The sequence below is a fragment of the Euphorbia lathyris genome, chromosome 3 (assembly GCF_963576675.1).
Source record: "Euphorbia lathyris chromosome 3, ddEupLath1.1, whole genome shotgun sequence".
Taxonomy (NCBI): Eukaryota; Viridiplantae; Streptophyta; class Magnoliopsida; order Malpighiales; family Euphorbiaceae; genus Euphorbia; species Euphorbia lathyris.
This window is the reverse complement of record NC_088912.1, coordinates 26,255,770-26,276,805: the sequence shown is the minus strand read 5'-3', so window position 1 is coordinate 26,276,805 and position 21,036 is coordinate 26,255,770. Positions and strand designations below refer to the sequence as shown.

Below are 21,036 nucleotides of genomic sequence, written 5' to 3'. Positions count from 1 at the left end.
AGTATTTTGTTTTTTTTTTAAAATCACATTCCCTAAACTCTTTTATACATTGGTTCTGAATATCTGTGAAACATGTACACTCATTCTAATTCTGAAATAAGGTCTAAGTTGGTATTGTAATTCTAGTTTTGAAGGAGTCATATCAAAACGTAAGAACTTAACTATCAAAATTAAAAACATAAGTTCTAATTTTGAAAGAAGCAATAAGAACTTAACTATCAAATCATAAGTTCAATGTTCTAATTAAGAAACAATTTGGCCATTTAAGTTGACTAGTAGGAATAATTAATGGAGTTTGGGTATCAAATTGGTCCTTGAACTGGACACTTGAGATCAAATTAGTCGGAAAAGGACACGTGTCAGTATATGATTGGCAGTTATTAGACACGTGTCATTTGGACTAATTTGATATCAAGTGTCGAGTTAAAGGGTTAGATTGATGCTTAAAGTTGAATTAGGAGAAAATTGATCCTATTAGCCAAATTCAGGGACCCTTAAATCAATTCCGAGAGGACTAATTAATTCATCTCTAGCTCATTGTATATAGGCTTAATTAATTAATTCGGATCCCTATTATATATAGGCTTAGTTAATTAATATAGAATTTCTTTGGTTAATCTACCAAAAAGATAAGATGAATGATATATAATATTGGAAGCTAGGATGATAAAGAATTGGAAAGTGATTAACAAGATGAAAAAGAAATAAAAACGTGGGTGGGTATGAGACGAGAAATAAAAGTATAAAAAAATAAGTAAACGTTAAACAAGAAGAAGAAAGGGTTAATGTTGATATATAATGAATATTATCCTTAATTTTTCAGAGTAACTAGACTATAAAGTATATATTTACAGTACAGATGTTATAAAAACATGTAAATCACATTTCTGAATTTGATTAGGCTGTTGAACATCCAGATTAATTTGGATAAACATAAACTGATATAATTTTTCTAATAATGGATCCTTATCTGGTGTTGATTAAAATACTAATTTTGATACCTATATATATGTGCAAATAAGAAGGAAGATCAGAGAAAAACAAATTAAAAGCATATATCATATCATAATGGAGTGCATAGCATCAAAATGGAAGGCACTTAGCGGCATTGAAAACAATTGGAATGGTCTTTTAGACCCTATCGACGATAATCTCCGGCGGTATCTTGTTCAGTACGGTGAAAGAATTAGTGCGGTGAATGATTGTTTCAATGGCGTGGAACAATCTGATGGGTATGGACTATGCTTATTTCCTACGGAGGAACTGTTCATTCGGGCAGGACTAGAACTTGGGAATCCATTCAAATACGAAGTGAGTGACTGCTTTTATGCAAGATCAGAAGTCGAAATTGGAGATTGGGCAAAAAGACAATCTGCATTTATGGGGTATGTTGCTGTTGCAACCGATGAAGGAAAGCTTGTTTTAGGCAGGAGAGACATCCTGATATGTTGGAGGGGAACAAGGTTGCCAATTGAATGGTTAAAAAATATTAACTTTTGTCAGACTTCAGCTCCAGAGGTTTTTCCTAGTAATAATGCAAAGGTACATCAGGGTTTTCTCAATGTCTACACTGACAAAAGTGCAAATTCAGTTTACAGTAAAACCAGTGCTAGAGAACAGGTATATATTATTTGTATTTCACTTTCACTTTCACTTTCACATAAATAAATAAGACTGACTATAATATAGTATATATTGGATACAGGTTCTAGCTGTGGTTCGGAGACTTGTGGACAAATACTCAGCATTAAATGAAGATGTGAGCATAACTGTAGTAGGTCATAGTTTGGGTGGAGCACTTGCAACTCTGAATGCAATGGACATAGTTTTCAATGGATATAACAAGCCATCTGGTTCTACTTCGGTCGTATATCCAGTCACTGCTTTTGTTTATGGTTGCCCCCGCGTTGGAGACAAAACATTTCTGGAATTGTTTAATTCCCTGCCTAATCTTCATCTGTTGCGCATTCGAAATAATAAGGATATTGTTCCTGATCTTCCTCCAGATTTAATTATCACTAGATATTCAGAGGTTGGTGTACAGCTTTACATTAACACCCAAAATTCAGCAGACATAAAGACACACACCAACGTGCAGTCGCATGATCTCAACCTTCATTTCTATGGAATTGCTGCTTACCAAGGAGAAGGAAATGACTTCAAGTTGGGATTTGATTTCGATGTTGCACTAGTCAACAAATATGATGATCTCTTGAATGCTCTTTACAAGGTGCCTCCCACTTGGTGGACCTCTGTTATCAATAAAGGTTTGGTTCAGATGGAGAATGGATTTTGGAAGCTCAATGACTACATTCCTCCTCCTCCTCCTGATCTAATTCTTTCTTAATTATAAACCTATAAGCTCCAAATTTAACCCAAAAACTACACATATACCCCTAATCTATCAAATAAATATAAGTGTATGCTAGTTAAATTTGGACTCTAAATCATCAATTTCTCAAGTGTTTTTTCTTTATTTTCCTAACCCTTTTTCCTTTTAAGGTTTAGGATTGTGACTGTGTGTGTCTGTTTCTTATCTTGTAATTTATCATTGTACTATCTCCTTTAAGAATAACTCAAGTTTCTTTCTCCTATCAAAATTATTGAAAAAGTTGTTTTATGCTTACTAGAACTTATTCAACACGCTAGATTCATTACCATACTTTCTAATTAAATTTGTATTTCACTCAATTTCATTATCATTATGGTACTATTTGGCTCTGCTTTCTACTTAGCATTTCTAAACACTATACTGTGTTCTATTAAAGGTCTTTTTAATTTGTGTAAAACATGCGGTTTTTGTTTTACAAACTATGCCAATTATTGTATCAATTTATCCGCATGAATTACATATCACTTATTAGTCAGTATTCAGTTATAATCAAATAATAAAAAACATCAAAACACAGAAAATAAAAGTAGAAGATATACCCAAAACACAAGTTCCTGAAGAAAACCAAATGAGTTACAAGTACTCGTGGGTATTTCTAGGCCTTCAAATTCAAGCTCTAACCCTCCAAGGTTCGACATTGTGTTAATTTACAACAAAATATACATAATGTGACATTTAATTTTTCAACTTTTTAGGTTTGGGTCCATTTAGGTGTTGTTGTTTTTATGAGATAGAAAGTTAATGTTTAGCAAGAGAAAACTCCAAAAATAACGATTTTGAAAAATAATAAATGTGGTTCCATAGTAAATATGATACTAAACAATTTTAATTCTTGAAAAGTTTCATTTCGAGTTCGTTATCAGCCAAATTTGGTAAAGTCAACCCAAAATAAAAAAAAATGGCCAACCACATGGCTTGTTTTGTTAGGAAAAAGCTACAGGTATCCATCTGCAAAAACGTGAAACCACGTTGATTTTTTTTTATTTTTGAATTAACCCTTAAATAAATCATACACAAGCATATATATACATATAGGCAAGTAACTAGGACTAATATAAATAAGAAAATGCTACGCATGCTAAGAATTCTAATTACACATATAAAGTAATCCTATCTAGACAATAAATCTTATTTATCATTACTTCCTTCACAATTCCCCTCGAGCCACAGAAGCCACGATGAACTGCCAACTTGTCTCGATTTAACATAAAATGACCACTGGCCTGAAGAAAGAGAAAACTATGTATGGCCAACGAAATTCACTAAATTGAGACTGATTATAATATAATATATATTAGATGCAGGTTCTAGCTGTGGTTCGGAGACTTGTGGACAGATACACAACATTAAATAAAGATGCATGCTTAACTGTAGTCTGGGTCGAGCACTTGCAACTCTAAATTCCATAAAGTTTTCCATGAAAAATGAAAAAAATTAAGAAGCTAAAATAAGGAATACCTGAAAATGGGGGTAAACCTGAAAAACAAACAAAAAAAAAGTTAAGAAAAAAAAAACATAAATAAAAATTGAAACTCTGCCAAAAGAGCCACTTGGTGAACCATAATTTTGAATGCTGAAAGAAACATGAGCATAAACTTTTATGACTATTGTTGTGCCCAAATGGATTTAGGAGTTTATCTTTTTTTAGATAGATAGAAACTAGGCTTAATAGGCACCCAAACCCCTAAACTTGTAACTTTTTTTTCACCTGACCCATCAACTTAGGGGACAACCTCTCAAGCCCCTCAATTCTCCAAAAACATCACATACAGCCTCTTACACTCCTATGTTCGGTCAAAATATTGACCCGTGTGGAAAACGCGCTTGACTGCTGACCACACAAATGCCACGTGTTACGAGTTGATTGGAGTTGGGATTCTTGCATAAGAATTCTGATCGAAATCCATCTCTGGTAGTTGCTCACCGAGCACAAATGGGCTTGCTCGCCGAGCAGGGGTGTCAATGAAAAAATTTAATAAAAAAATGACACATGTCATTGGTGTGGTCAACAGTCAAGCACATTTTCTACACGGGTCAATATTTTGACCGAACATATGGGTGTAAGAGGTTGTATATGATGTTTTTGGAGAGTTGATGGGGTTGAGAGGTTGTCCCCTAAGTTGAGGGGGTCAGGTGAAAAAAAGTTATAAGTTTAGGGGGTTGGGTTCCAATTAAGCCTAGAAACTATCATTAATGAACCTGGAGATGTACATTAGAAATAAAAGATGCAAGTGAATCTACCCAGTAATCAGAATCAGTATGAGACTATTGCCAACTCCGCTCGCTGCCCTTATAAAGGAGGAAGATGAAAGATTGGGACAGGTAAATAGGAGTTGGGATAAAAGTAGTAACAACACTTTTGTCTTTTTGGTAAAAAAAAAGTTACACTTTGCACTTAAAAAATAAAGGCATATTGTTTTCTATAAAATTAGGTCTTTAAGATTAAGTGCCGAGTGGGCAAAGACTTTTCACGTACTTAGTGATTAATAGTATTGTTAATGAAAAACTTTAGTCCTCAATTAGAGACAGATTTATGTTTGGTTCCCAAGGTTGTAGAAAACGTTACGTGCTAGTCAGACGGACATGGCCCTCAAGAATTAATCAAGGATTGGTCGGAGATTAACCGGGGATTAATCGGATCTGTATTTTTTATTTGTTAATCAACAAATTATTATATAAATTCAATTAATATGTATTATAATATCTAAAAACAATAGTATAAATTATTTAATATAGAAAATCATCTATATTTCGAACATATATCTCTAAAACTATACAAACATCAACATTTCAACAACAATATCATTGAAAGAACTCAAAAGTAAATTATAATAAAGAAAAAAATAAATTCAACACAAAAAATGATTTTCTTCATCGTCACTTAGGCGGCGTCTAGGCGGTCTAGGCGACGTCGACAGATCCCAAGCGGCTAAAAATCGGCAAGGAGCAAAAAAAAAATGCCTAGAGGGACTAATCAGACAAAATCGGGGAAGATTCTCGAATTCGAGCGGGACCTAGGCGGTCGAGATGGGCTTCGTTTTGAATAGTGTTGGTTCCTTAAATTGGCGTGTAACTCTTATTTTTCTAGTAGTTTGTTACTCGTAGCTAATCTCTTTGTTGCGCCTCGAACGAGTCCTTTGGTCATCCCTTTCAGCACTGGAATTTCACAATTGAGATCTAGAAAGCCATCTCTAGACTCTTTGGCAAGCATTTAAATATGTTAGATTAGTGCTACACATCATACTTCCAGTTCCCAATAAAGCGTTTTGTCGTCGTCTGCCATTGTTAGCACAATTTTGACTTTTGTGACATCTTCAAAATGAAGCTTTCTTCCACAATCATACTCTGAGAATTTTATGTTCGCTTCGATCCCTTTGGTGTATGATTACGGAGTCAGATTTCATTATTTGAAGACCATTAAACAATCTAGCTTGAACAACATATTATTTCACAGTTTTTTCTGTCGGGTCGTCCTCCCAAGGCGCCTTGCATCGTTGTGGCTCATTAGTGTGCCTCTTTTTCTGGATGACGTTAAATACATTTGGTTTTTCATTGTGAGGGCCCTTGTTCAGCTGCTCCGACACCAATTTTTGATAATGCTATAAGGGTTTTTCTCATGGCGCGTTTGTCTTTTCTATTCCATAATCGTTTTCTTTCTAAACTGGGCTTAAGGGTGTTACCTTTGCTATTAAGAAAGCTTGGAGTAATGGTTGGCATCGTCTACGACTCGAAGTTGATTCTGCTAGGTTGTGTCTTTTTAGGACGAAGTCCACTTCAGTTCCTTGAGATATTAATCAGGAATGGGTACACCCCTTGATCCTTTGCACGATGAGGCAGTTTGTGGAATTCACATTTTGTGTTGCTGTTACACTCGCTAATAATGGTTTGTCGGTCTCTAACTCAGTTTGGTGATGCTCAGCCCCGGTCTTCTTCTGGTCGTGCCCTTCATCAAGGATTTATACGGCTTGGTTCAGTATATGTTTATTTTGATTCCTTTTGGTAGTTGTTTTGCCATAATATCCGTGTTTATTTTGTTGAAGTTTTCATTTCACAAAACCTTTAGTGGCGAAATTAAGATTTTTGTGGGGAAAATTTTCCCAACAAAAGCTTGTTTCTTGTAGTGTTTTACCCGAAAAAGTATATAGAAAATTTTAATAACCCTTCGTCACAAATAATATATATCGTACTCTTACATTTGATACTAGGATCAACCACCTGAATTTTGCTCCAACAATTAAGATAATTTACTTTCCACTAAACAAACCACTCCATTTTAAAATATATAATTATATACACTCCTTTCAAAATAATGAATAAATTATAATTTCAATATTTCAAATTTATCAACACAATTAATTTACTCAAAGCTCAAATAAGAAAGTTTAACTTAATTTAATTCAATATGTAACTAACGTCATTGTTATTCAACATAAACGAGTATGATCAGTATAAATTAAACACCAAAGACTACATTACAATTGTATTTAAGTGAATTAAAAAAAAAACCAATTAGTGTACTTCCTTAAGTTTTAGAAATTAATCCATTTAGAATATCGCCAAAAATCAAGAATTAAAAAGTTATTCTAAAAATTCTTTAGAATACTTTGTTAAAATAATAATAATAAAAAATAATAAACTTAATTTTTGATATAAAAAATAAAAATAAATAAAACAAAAGCATGTGAAAAGAAAGAATTAAATAGTTGTATTCAAAGTCAAGGTATGAGTGTGTTGTATGTGTCAAAGTCTATGTATGGGTTTTGTATGGGTTTGTCCAAGAAATAATTTATTGGATTTTTTATATATGGAGGTCTCATTTTTTAGATGTTGAGTGTCCGAAAAAATATAGTCCAAGTCCTTATTTTTTTTTTATACCATGTATTTTGTGCCTTGACTCTTTATTTTGTATTCCATAAACTAATTAGGCCGTCTAAATTATATATTTAGCCCTCGACAATTTTCAGTTTTAGTTCTTCTACTCTAACAAAATGGTATCAGAGCCACGTTACGAGAGTCAGTCTTCCGCAAAAAAGACCCTATAAAAATGTGAGACGGTCTTAAACTTCCTTATCAATACCCTCAGCTCACCAAAACCAATTATTCAAGTTGGTGTATTCGAATGAAGGCGTTACTCGGATGTCAAGATGTCTGGGACATTGTTGAAAAAGGCTACGTAGTCCCGTCCAACGAGGCAGCATTGTCATAGGCAGAAAAAGATACTTTGCAAAAAAATCGCAAAAGCGATCAAAAGCCGCTTACTCTCATCCATCAAGGTTTGGATGAATTAATGTTCGAGAAAGTAGCTGAAGCTACAACCGCCAAACAAGCGTGGGAAATCCTACGAGTTTCTCTTCGAGGGGAGGAGAAAGTTAAAAAAGTTCGTTTGCAGATGCTGAGAGGAGAATTTGAGACGATGAGGATGAAAGAGACGGAGGTCATTAGTGATTACTCATCCCGAGTAAAATCTGTCATAAATCAGATGCGGCAGTATGGAGAAAAAATTGAAGAGTCCAGAATTGTTGAAAAAATTATGCGATCACTACTACCAAAATTTGATTACATAGTGGTGGCTATGGAGGAGTCCAGAGACATCAGCGAAATGTCCGTTGATGAAGTTGTAGGGTCACTACAAGCACGAGAGGAGCAGTTTGAGAAACGAAGAGAAGATTCCGCAGAACAAGTCTTAGCAACAAAGGCTGTGTTTAAAAATGGCGAAAGTAGTCATTCCGACAGAGGACGCGGAAGAGGTCGAGGAGGAAATGGTAGAGGACGAGGACGTGGCAGAAGTCAAGGCAGAAATGAAAACAGCAATAGCAACAATGACAGAAGCACTCAATTCACCAGAGGCAGAGGAAGAGGCCGAGGACACGGTCAAGGAAGAGGAAACTAGAGGCCGAATGAAGGACGCGACAAGTCCAACATTCAATGTTACAATTGCTCTAAGTATGGTCACTACGCGATGGAATGTTGGAGTCCGCCTAAGGAGGTAGAGGAGACTGTCAATAATATTCAAGATGAGGAAGTAACTGGCACAGTGTTACTTACCTACGAAGGTGAAGAAAATCGCGAAAATAATATCTGGTATCTTGACAATGCGGCAAGTAACCATATGTGTGGTGACAAGGAGATGTTCGTGGAGCTCTATGAATCCATTCGCGGTAATGTTGTATTTGGAGATTCCTCTAAGGTTCCTATTACAGGCAAAGGAACCATTCTTATTCGGCTCAAAAATGGCGCTCACCAGTTTATTGATAATGTTTATTATGTTTCTAACATGAAAAGAAATATTTTGAGTTTGGGACAGTTACTCGAGAAAAATTATGAAGTTCACATGGTGGACCGGAAACTACTCCTGTTGAATGAGAAAAAGGAGCTGATTGCACGAGTACCCATGGCGAGAAACAGAATGTTCACAATTAACATTCAGACGGACGTGGCCAAATGTTTGAAAGCTCGTGTGCAAAGTCCCCCCTGGCTTTGGCATTTACGGTACGGACATCTCAATTTTGGAGGACTGAAGATGTTGGGACAGAAGCAGATGGTAAACGGATTGCCTCACATTGACCAGCCTCATCAACTGTGTCAAGGATGTCTTGTTGGAAAACAATTCAGAACCAGTTTTCCAAAGGAGTCCATGTCAAGAGCAAATGCGCCACTTGAGCTAGTTCACACAGACGTGTGTGGACCGATCACTCCACAGTCCCTGGGAAAAAATAAATATTTTCTACTTTTCATTGATGATTATAGTAGAAAAACCTGGGTGTATTTTTTGAAGGAAAAAACAGAAGTTTTTGAGACATTTAAAAAATTGAAAGTCCAAGTGGAGAAAGAAAGTGGTCATTCTATTAAGGAACTCAGATCAGACAGAGGTGGTGAATACATGTCCATCTCTTTCAAGCAATTTTGTGAAGATCATGGAATCCGTCATTTCCTTTGAGTCCCCAGATCACCTCGGCAAAATGGCGTAGTAGAAAGAAAGAACAGAACGGTGCTCAACATGGTGAGGAGCATGTTAAAAAGCAAAAATTTACCGAAGGAGTTATGGGCCGAAGCAGTGGACTGTGCTGTCTACCTGTTGAACAGATCGCCAACTGTCGGTGTTTGGGATCAAACTCCTCATAGAGATCATTATGCTACAGTTTTTATCCTTTTATGGATGAAGACAATGATCAGGAAGAACCAGCCACAGTCGCAGCCACAACACCAGCAACCAATTCGACATCAGTAAGCTCATCTAGTTCGAGTTCGTCCTCGAGTAATGAAGACAGTTCAGATAAACATCCGCCCGGAAAGCCTAAAAAATTCATACCTATTAAAGATCTCTATGATGTAACAAGAAATCTCGATGATGAATTAACACTTTATTATCATTTTGTTAATGATGAACCAACAGATCCAGAAGAAGCAATGAAAGATGAAAAATGGAGAAAAGCCATGGAAGAGGAGATTCATTTGATCGAGAAAAATAAAACATGGGAGCTGACATCACTTCTGGTCGGTCAAAAACCCATTGGAGTTAAATGGGTTTTCAAAGCAAAGAAAGATGCAAACGGTGAAATCGTCCGACATAAAGCAAGACTGGTGGCAAAAGGGTTCAGTCAACGACCCGGAATTGACTACAATGAAGTTTTTGCTCCTGTTGCCAGAATGGAGAGTATCAGACTGATAATTTCTGTAGCTGCTCAACACGGGTGGAGAATCCATCAAATGGACGTGAAATCTGCATTTCTCAACGGATATCTGGAAGAGGAAATTTATATCCAGCAACCACCTGGGTATGTTATGAAAGGTCAAGAAAACAAAGTGCTAAAATTGAAAAAGGCACTTTATGGTCTTAAGCAAGCATCACGGGCCTGGAACAGTCGCATTGACAAATATTTTTAAGAAAATGGTTTTGTCAAATGCCCACATGAATATGCCATGTATGCAAAGGTGAAAAATGGAGATATGTTACTTGTTTGTTTGTATGTGGATGATCTCATTTTTACAGGGAACAATCCTAAGATGTTTGAAGAGTTCAAGAAGACAATGTCTCGTGAGTTCGAGATGACTGACATTGGTCTAATGTCATATTATCTTGGCATTGAAGTGAAGCAGAATGACGGCGGAATTTTTATTTCTCAAGGTGGTTTTGCGAAGGAGATCTTAAAGAAGTTCAAGATGGAAAATTGTAATTCTGTCAGCACGCTAGTCAAATGTGGAATCAAGTTGACAAAAGATGAAGGTGGAGACAGAGTCAACCCGATATTATTCCGAAGCTTGGCCGGAAGTCTCAGATACTTGACATGTACGAGACCAGATATTCTTTATGCAGTCGGCTTAGTAAGTCGATACATGGAAGCCCCAACGGTGTCACATTGGAACGCAGCAAAAAGAATTCTCCGTTATATTAAAGGTACAACTAATTTGGGTTTACTTTATTCAAAATCTGATGATTTCAAATTAGTTGGATACAGTGATAGTGACTGGGCCGATGACAAGGATGACCGAAAAAGTACAACTGGTTTTGTATTTTTTCTGGGTGATACTGCATTCACATGGAGTTCAAAAAAGCAACTGATCGTGACGTTATCTACCTGCGAAGCTGAATATGTAGCTGCAACATCTTGTGTGTGTCATGCGATTTGGCTCCGGAAATTTCTAAAAGAATTTCAGATGAGTCAAAATGATCCAACAGAGATTTTTATTGATAATAAATCTGCACTGGCATTAGCGAAAAATCCAGTGTTTCATGATCGAAGTAAGCACATTGATACGAGGTATCATTTTATTCGGGAATGCATTGAGCAAAAGGAGGTAAAGCTGAGTACGTGAAAACTCAAGATCAAATTGCAGATATTTTCACGAAGCCGCTAAAACATGACGTGTTCAGTCAACTGAGAGCTCAATTGGGAGTCACGAAAAATTAAGTTTAATGGAGCATGTTAAAATAATAATAATACAAAATAATAAACTTAATTTTTGATATAAAAAATAACAATAAATAAAATAAATAAAACAAAAGCATGTGAAAAGAAAGAATTAAATAGTTGTATTCAAAGTCAAGGTATGGGTGTAATGTATGTGTCAAAGTCTATGTATGGGTTTTTTATGGGTTTTGTATGGGTTTGTACAAGAAATATTGTATTGGATTTTTTATATAAGGAGGTCTCATTTTTGAGATGTTGAGTGTCTGAAAAAATATAGTCAAGTCCTTATTTTTTTTTATACCATGTATTTTGTGCCTTGACTCTTTATTTTGTATTCCATAAACTAATTAGCCCGTCAAAATTATATATTTAGCCCTCGACAATTTTCAGTTTTAGTTCTTCTACTCTAACATACTTTAAAAATAATTTCAGGAATCTTCTACATTGTTTTTGTACCTCGTCGGGAATACAATTGATTCGGGAGAATTCAACTTTGACATACGAAGAAACCGAGTATACCAACATAATCCCTGCAACCCTAAGAGTCCAAATCCTCATTTGAATACATATATCTTGCCGGAAAATGACAAAATCGAAGTTGATTATGCTTTCTCCAAAAAACGATGTTCATGAGTCAATATATAGGATCAACCCGAACCATTGACTTTTTTCAAAGAACTGGACGGAATTGAACATTTGACATTAAAAACATTGATAGAAATTTATCTAGAATTGGACCGATAACCGAATTGGATTGAAATGATAGAAAATTTATCAGTGTTAAATATATATTTCTCACATTAGACTTTATTCCCTATATATATAATTTTGTCAGTGTTAAATATATATTTCTGGCATTAAACTTTTATATATATAATAAATATATTTCAAAGTTGTTCTAAAAAAAGTTTAGTTATAATGATATAACTAGACTTAATAATGCTTTATAATTTTATATATATTCACAAATCAAATATTTTATTTTTAATATATATATACCCTGTGTTAATCATACTTATGTGTAAGCAAGGTTATTCTCGTACAGTTACGCTGTTATTATATTTATTCTTTTCCCATTACCCTAACAGATGCACATTTTGGATCCATTTTGTCTCATTTAATTCCGAGGTACCCATACTCGTTAATAATAAATAAATAAATCAATTAAACAAAACATAAATATATAATAAACATGTCACCTATTTAGCAAAACATTCACAAATTTAAATACAATTGAAAATCTAAAGATTTAAAGTTATAAACCCTAAGCTCATTCCTAATTTCATATCTGGAGTATTTTGTTTTTTTTTTAAAATCACATTCCCTAAACTCTTTTATACATTGGTTCTGAATATCTGTGAAACATGTACACTCATTCTAATTCTGAAATAAGGTCTAAGTTGGTATTGTAATTCTAGTTTTGAAGGAGTCATATCAAAACGTAAGAACTTAACTATCAAAATTAAAAACATAAGTTCTAATTTTGAAAGAAGCAATAAGAACTTAACCATCAAATCATAAGTTCAATGTTCTAATTAAGAAACAATTTGGCCATTTAAGTTGACTAGTAGGAATAATTAATGGAGTTTGGGTATCAAATTGGTCCTTGAACTGGACACTTGAGATCAAATTAGTCGGAAAAGGACACGTGTCAGTATATGATTGGCAGTTATTAGACACGTGTCATTTGGACTAATTTGATATCAAGTGTCGAGTTAAAGGGTTAGATTGATGCTTAAAGTTGAATTAGGAGAAAATTGATCCTATTAGCCAAATTCAGGGACCCTTAAATCAATTCCGAGAGGACTAATTAATTCATCTCTAGCTCATTGTATATAGGCTTAATTAATTAATTCGGATCCCTATTATATATAGGCTTAGTTAATTAATATAGAATTTCTTTGGTTAATCTACCAAAAAGATAAGATGAATGATATATAATATTGGAAGCTAGGATGATAAAGAATTGGAAAGTGATTAACAAGATGAAAAAGAAATAAAAACGTGGGTGGGTATGAGACGAGAAATAAAAGTATAAAAAAATAAGTAAACGTTAAACAAGAAGAAGAAAGGGTTAATGTTGATATATAATGAATATTATCCTTAATTTTTCAGAGTAACTAGACTATAAAGTATATATTTACAGTACAGATGTTATAAAAACATGTAAATCACATTTCTGAATTTGATTAGGCTGTTGAACATCCAGATTAATTTGGATAAACATAAACTGATATAATTTTTCTAATAATGGATCCTTATCTGGTGTTGATTAAAATACTAATTTTGATACCTATATATATGTGCAAATAAGAAGGAAGATCAGAGAAAAACAAATTAAAAGCATATATCATATCATAATGGAGTGCATAGCATCAAAATGGAAGGCACTTAGCGGCATTGAAAACAATTGGAATGGTCTTTTAGACCCTATCGACGATAATCTCCGGCGGTATCTTGTTCAGTACGGTGAAAGAATTAGTGCGGTGAATGATTGTTTCAATGGCGTGGAACAATCTGATGGGTATGGACTATGCTTATTTCCTACGGAGGAACTGTTCATTCGGGCAGGACTAGAACTTGGGAATCCATTCAAATACGAAGTGAGTGACTGCTTTTATGCAAGATCAGAAGTCGAAATTGGAGATTGGGCAAAAAGACAATCTGCATTTATGGGGTATGTTGCTGTTGCAACCGATGAAGGAAAGCTTGTTTTAGGCAGGAGAGACATCCTGATATGTTGGAGGGGAACAAGGTTGCCAATTGAATGGTTAAAAAATATTAACTTTTGTCAGACTTCAGCTCCAGAGGTTTTTCCTGGTAATAATGCAAAGGTACATCAGGGTTTTCTCAATGTCTACACTGACAAAAGTGCAAATTCAGTTTACAGTAAAACCAGTGCTAGAGAACAGGTATATATTATTTGTATTTCACTTTCACTTTCACTTTCACATAAATAAATAAGACTGACTATAATATAGTATATATTGGATACAGGTTCTAGCTGTGGTTCGGAGACTTGTGGACAAATACTCAGCATTAAATGAAGATGTGAGCATAACTGTAGTAGGTCATAGTTTGGGTGGAGCACTTGCAACTCTGAATGCAATGGACATAGTTTTCAATGGATATAACAAGCCATCTGGTTCTACTTCGGTCGTATATCCAGTCACTGCTTTTGTTTATGGTTGCCCCCGCGTTGGAGACAAAACATTTCTGGAATTGTTTAATTCCCTGCCTAATCTTCATCTGTTGCGCATTCGAAATAATAAGGATATTGTTCCTGATCTTCCTCCAGATTTAATCATCACTAGATATTCAGAGGTTGGTGTACAGCTTTACATTAACACCCAAAATTCAGCAGACATAAAGACACACACCAACGTGCAGTCGCATGATCTCAACCTTCATTTCTATGGAATTGCTGCTTACCAAGGAGAAGGAAATGACTTCAAGTTGGGATTTGATTTCGATGTTGCACTAGTCAACAAATATGATGATCTCTTGAATGCTCTTTACAAGGTGCCTCCCACTTGGTGGACCTCTGTTATCAATAAAGGTTTGGTTCAGATGGAGAATGGATTTTGGAAGCTCAATGACTACATTCCTCCTCCTCCTCCTGATCTAATTCTTTCTTAATTATAAACCTATAAGCTCCAAATTTAACCCAAAAACTACACATATACCCCTAATCTATCAAATAAATATAAGTGTATGCTAGTTAAATTTGGACTCTAAATCATCAATTTCTCAAGTGTTTTTTCTTTATTTTCCTAACCCTTTTTCCTTTTAAGGTTTAGGATTGTGACTGTGTGTGTCTGTTTCTTATCTTGTAATTTATCATTGTACTATCTCCTTTAAGAATAACTCAAGTTTCTTTCTCCTATCAAAATTATTGAAAAAGTTGTTTTATGCTTACTAGAACTTATTCAACACGCTAGATTCATTACCATACTTTCTAATTAAATTTGTATTTCACTCAATTTCATTATCATTATGGTACTATTTCGCTCTGCTTTCTACTTAGCATTTCTAAACACTATACTGTGTTCTATTAAAGGTCTTTTTAATTTGTGTAAAACATGCGGTTTTTGTTTTACAAACTATGCCAATTATTGTATCAATTTATCCGCATGAATTACATATCACTTATTAGTCAGTATTCAGTTATAATCAAATAATAAAAAACATCAAAACACAGAAAATAAAAGTAGAAGATATACCCAAAACACAAGTTCCTGAAGAAAACCAAATGAGTTACAAGTACTCGTGGGTATTTCTAGGCCTTCAAATTCAAGCTCTAACCCTCCAAGGTTCGACATTGTGTTAGTTTACAACAAAATATACATAATGTGACATTTAATTTTTCAACTTTTTAGGTTTGGGTCCATTTAGGTGTTGTTGTTTTTATGAGATAGAAAGTTAATGTTTAGCAAGAGAAAACTCCAAAAATAACGATTTTGAAAAATAATAAATGTGGTTCCATAGTAAATATGATACTAAACAATTTTAATTCTTGAAAAGTTTCATTTCGAGTTCGTTATCAGCCAAATTTGGTAAAGTCAACCCAAAATAAAAAAAAATGGCCAACCACATGGCTTGTTTTGTTAGGAAAAAGCTACAGGTATCCATCTGCAAAAACGTGAAACCACGTTGATTTTTTTTTATTTTTGAATTAACCCTTAAATAAATCATACACAAGCATATATATACATATAGGCAAGTAACTAGGACTAATATAAATAAGAAAATGCTACGCATGCTAAGAATTCTAATTACACATATAAAGTAATCCTATCTAGACAATAAATCTTATTTATCATTACTTCCTTCACAATTCCCCTCGAGCCACAGAAGCCACGATGAACTGCCAACTTGTCTCGATTTAACATAAAATGACCACTGGCCTGAAGAAAGAGAAAACTATGTATGGCCAACGAAATTCACTAAATTGAGACTGATTATAATATAATATATATTAGATGCAGGTTCTAGCTGTGGTTCGGAGACTTGTGGACAGATACACAACATTAAATAAAGATGCATGCTTAACTGTAGTCTGGGTCGAGCACTTGCAACTCTAAATTCCATAAAGTTTTCCATGAAAAATGAAAAAAATTAAGAAGCTAAAATAAGGAATACCTGAAAATGGGGGTAAACCTGAAAAACAAACAAAAAAAAAGTTAAGAAAAAAAAAACATAAATAAAAATTGAAACTCTGCCAAAAGAGCCACTTGGTGAACCATAATTTTGAATGCTGAAAGAAACATGAGCATAAACTTTTATGACTATTGTTGTGCCCAAATGGATTTAGGAGTTTATCTTTTTTTAGATAGATAGAAACTAGGCTTAATAGGCACCCAAACCCCTAAACTTGTAACTTTTTTTTCACCTGACCCATCAACTTAGGGGACAACCTCTCAAGCCCCTCAATTCTCCAAAAACATCACATACAGCCTCTTACACTCCTATGTTCGGTCAAAATATTGACCCGTGTGGAAAACGCGCTTGACTGCTGACCACACAAATGCCACGTGTTACGAGTTGATTGGAGTTGGGATTCTTGCATAAGAATTCTGATCGAAATCCATCTCTGGTAGTTGCTCACCGAGCACAAATGGGCTTGCTCGCCGAGCAGGGGTGTCAATGAAAAAATTTAATAAAAAAATGACACATGTCATTGGTGTGGTCAACAGTCAAGCACATTTTCTACACGGGTCAATATTTTGACCGAACATATGGGTGTAAGAGGTTGTATATGATGTTTTTGGAGAGTTGATGGGGTTGAGAGGTTGTCCCCTAAGTTGAGGGGGTCAGGTGAAAAAAAGTTATAAGTTTAGGGGGTTGGGTTCCAATTAAGCCTAGAAACTATCATTAATGAACCTGGAGATGTACATTAGAAATAAAAGATGCAAGTGAATCTACCCAGTAATCAGAATCAGTATGAGACTATTGCCAACTCCGCTCGCTGCCCTTATAAAGGAGGAAGATGAAAGATTGGGACAGGTAAATAGGAGTTGGGATAAAAGTAGTAACAACACTTTTGTCTTTTTGGTAAAAAAAAAAGTTACACTTTGCACTTAAAAAATAAAGGCATATTGTTTTCTATAAAATTAGGTCTTTAAGATTAAGTGCCGAGTGGGCAAAGACTTTTCACGTACTTAGTGATTAATAGTATTGTTAATGAAAAACTTTAGTCCTCAATTAGAGACAGATTTATGTTTGGTTCCCAAGGTTGTAGAAAACGTTACGTGCTAGTCAGACGGACATGGCCCTCAAGAATTAATCAAGGATTGGTCGGAGATTAACCGGGGATTAATCGGATCTGTATTTTTTATTTGTTAATCAACAAATTATTATATAAATTCAATTAATATGTATTATAATATCTAAAAACAATAGTATAAATTATTTAATATAGAAAATCATCTATATTTCGAACATATATCTCTAAAACTATACAAACATCAACATTTCAACAACAATATCATTGAAAGAACTCAAAAGTAAATTATAATAAAGAAAAAAATAAATTCAACACAAAAAATGATTTTCTTCATCGTCACTTAGGCGGCGTCTAGGCGGTCTAGGCGACGTCGACAGATCCCAAGCGGCTAAAAATCGGCAAGGAGCAAAAATAAAATGCCTAGAGGGACTAATCAGACAAAATCGGGGAAGATTCTCGAATTCGAACGGGACCTAGGCGGTCGAGATGGGCTTCGTTTTGAATAGTGTTGGTTCCTTAAATTGGCGTGTAACTCTTATTTTTCTAGTAGTTTGTTACTCGTAGCTAATCTCTTTGTTGCGCCTCGAACGAGTCCTTTGGTCATCCCTTTCAGCACTGGAATTTCACAATTGAGATCTAGAAAGCCATCTCTAGACTCTTTGGCAAGCATTTAAATATGTTAGATTAGTGCTACACATCATACTTCCAGTTCCCAATAAAGCGTTTTGTCGTCGTCTGCCATTGTTAGCACAATTTTGACTTTTGTGACATCTTCAAAATGAAGCTTTCTTCCACAATCATACTCTGAGAATTTTATGTTCGCTTCGATCCCTTTAGTGTATGATTACGGAGTCAGATTTCATTATTTGAAGACCATTAAACAATCTAGCTTGAACAACATATTATTTCACAGTTTTTTCTGTCGGGTCGTCCTCCCAAGGCGCCTTGCATCGTTGTGGCTCATTAGTGTGCCTCTTTTTCTGGATGACGTTAAATACATTTGGTTTTTCATTGTGAGGGCCCTTGTTCAGCTGCTCCGACACCAATTTTTGATAATGCTATAAGGGTTTTTCTCATGGCGCGTTTGTCTTTTCTATTCCATAATCGTTTTCTTTCTAAACTGGGCTTAAGGGTGTTACCTTTGCTATTAAGAAAGCTTGGAGTAATGGTTGGCATCGTCTACGACTCGAAGTTGATTCTGCTAGGTTGTGTCTTTTTAGGACGAAGTCCACTTCAGTTCCTTGAGATATTAATCAGGAATGGGTACACCCCTTGATCCTTTGCACGATGAGGCAGTTTGTGGAATTCACATTTTGTGTTGCTGTTACACTCGCTAATAATGGTTTGTCGGTCTCTAACTCAGTTTGGTGATGCTCAGCCCCGGTCTTCTTCTGGTCGTGCCCTTCATCAAGGATTTATACGGCTTGGTTCAGTATATGTTTATTTTGATTCCTTTTGGTAGTTGTTTTGCCATAATATCCGTGTTTATTTTGTTGAAGTTTTCATTTCACAAAACCTTTAGTGGCGAAATTAAGATTTTTGTGGGGAAAATTTTCCCAACAAAAGCTTGTTTCTTGTAGTGTTTTACCCGAAAAAGTATATAGAAAATTTTAATAACCCTTCGTCACAAATAATATATATCGTACTCTTACATTTGATACTAGGATCAACCACCTGAATTTTGCTCCAACAATTAAGATAATTTACTTTCCACTAAACAAACCACTCCATTTTAAAATATATAATTATATACACTCCTTTCAAAATAATGAATAAATTATAATTTCAATATTTCAAATTTATCAACACAATTAATTTACTCAAAGCTCAAATAAGAAAGTTTAACTTAATTTAATTCAATATGTAACTAACGTCATTGTTATTCAACATAAACGAGTATGATCAGTATAAATTAAACACCAAAGACTACATTACAATTGTATTTAAGTGAATTAAAAAAAAAACCAATTAGTGTACTTCCTTAAGTTTTAGAAATTAATCCATTTAGAATATCGCCAAAAATCAAGAATTAAAAAGTTATTCTAAAAATTCTTTAGAATACTTTGTTAAAATAATAATAATAAAAAATAATAAACTTAATTTTTGATATAAAAAATAAAAATAAATAAAACAAAAGCATGTGAAAAGAAAGAATTAAATAGTTGTATTCAAAGTCAAGGTATGAGTGTGTTGTATGTGTCAAAGTCTATGTATGGGTTTTGTATGGGTTTGTCCAAGAAATAATTTATTGGATTTTTTATATATGGAGGTCTCATTTTTGAGATGTTGAGTGTCCGAAAAAATATAGTCCAAGTCCTTATTTTTTTTTTATACCATGTATTTTGTGCCTTGACTCTTTATTTTGTATTCCATAAACTAATTAGGCCGTCTAAATTATATATTTAGCCCTCGACAATTTTCAGTTTTAGTTCTTCTACTCTAACAAAATGGTATCAGAGCCACGTTACGAGAGTCAGTCTTCCGTAAAAAAGACCCTATAAAAATGTGAGACGGTCTCAAACTTCCTTATCAATACCCTCAGCTCACCAAAACCAATTATTCAAGTTGGTGTATTCGAATGAAGGCGTTACTCGGATGTCAAGATGTCTGGGACATTGTTGAAAAAGGCTACGTAGTCCCGTCCAACGAGGCAGCATTGTCATAGGCAGAAAAAGATACTTTGCAAAAAAATCGCAAAAGCGATCAAAAGCCGCTTACTCTCATCCATCAAGGTTTGGATGAATTAATGTTCGAGAAAGTAGCTGAAGCTACAACCGCCAAACAAGCGTGGGAAATCCTACGAGTTTCTCTTCAAGGGGAGGAGAAAGTTAAAAAAGTTCGTTTGCAGATGCTGAGAGGAGAATTTGAGACGATGAGGATGAAAGAGACGGAGGTCATTAGTGATTACTCATCCCGAGTAAAATCTGTCATAAATCAGATGCGGCAGTATGGAGAAAAAATTGAAGAGTCCAGAATTGTTGAAAAAATTATGCGATCACTACTACCAAAATTTGATTACATAGTGGTGGCTATGGAGGAGTCCAGAGACATCAGCGAAATGTCCGTTGATGAAGTTGTAGGGTCACTACAAGCACGAGAGGAGCAGTTTGAGAAACGAAGAGAAGATTCCGCAGAACAAGTCTTAGCAACAAAGGCTGTGTTTAAAAATGGCGAAAGTAGTCATTCCGACAGAGGACGCGGAAGAGGTCGAGGAGGAAATGGTAGAGGACGAGGACGTGGCAGAAGTCAAGGCAGAAATGAAAACAGCAATAGCAACAATGACAGAAGCACTCAATTCACCAGAGGCAGAGGAAGAGGCCGAGGACACGGTCAAGGAAGAGGAAACTAGAGGCCGAATGGAGGACGCGACAAGTCCAACATTCAATGTTACAATTGCTCTAAGTATGGTCACTACGCGATGGAATGTTGGAGTCCGCCTAAGGAGGTAGAGGAGACTGTCAATAATATTCAAGATGAGGAAGTAACTGGCACAGTGTTACTTACCTACG

At 34.9% G+C, this 21,036-nt stretch overlaps 2 protein-coding genes across 2 annotated transcripts; both read left to right on the top strand.

Annotated features, from left to right (window-relative positions):
- Positions 1-1,068: 1,068 nt before the first annotated feature.
- On the top strand, positions 1,069-2,657 carry LOC136222583 (phospholipase A1-II 1-like). Its single transcript, XM_066010335.1, has 2 exons — positions 1,069-1,620; positions 1,706-2,657. The coding sequence occupies exons 1-2, from the start codon at positions 1,069-1,071 to the stop codon at positions 2,345-2,347; spliced, it is 1,194 nt and encodes a 397-aa protein (XP_065866407.1). The 3' UTR covers positions 2,348-2,657.
- A 10,987-nt stretch (positions 2,658-13,644) lies between these two features.
- LOC136224535 (phospholipase A1-II 1-like) lies at positions 13,645-15,250 on the top strand. The gene is made up of 2 exons (XM_066012897.1): positions 13,645-14,213; positions 14,299-15,250. The coding sequence occupies exons 1-2, from the start codon at positions 13,662-13,664 to the stop codon at positions 14,938-14,940; spliced, it is 1,194 nt and encodes a 397-aa protein (XP_065868969.1). The 5' UTR covers positions 13,645-13,661; the 3' UTR covers positions 14,941-15,250.
- Positions 15,251-21,036: the final 5,786 nt, after the last annotated feature.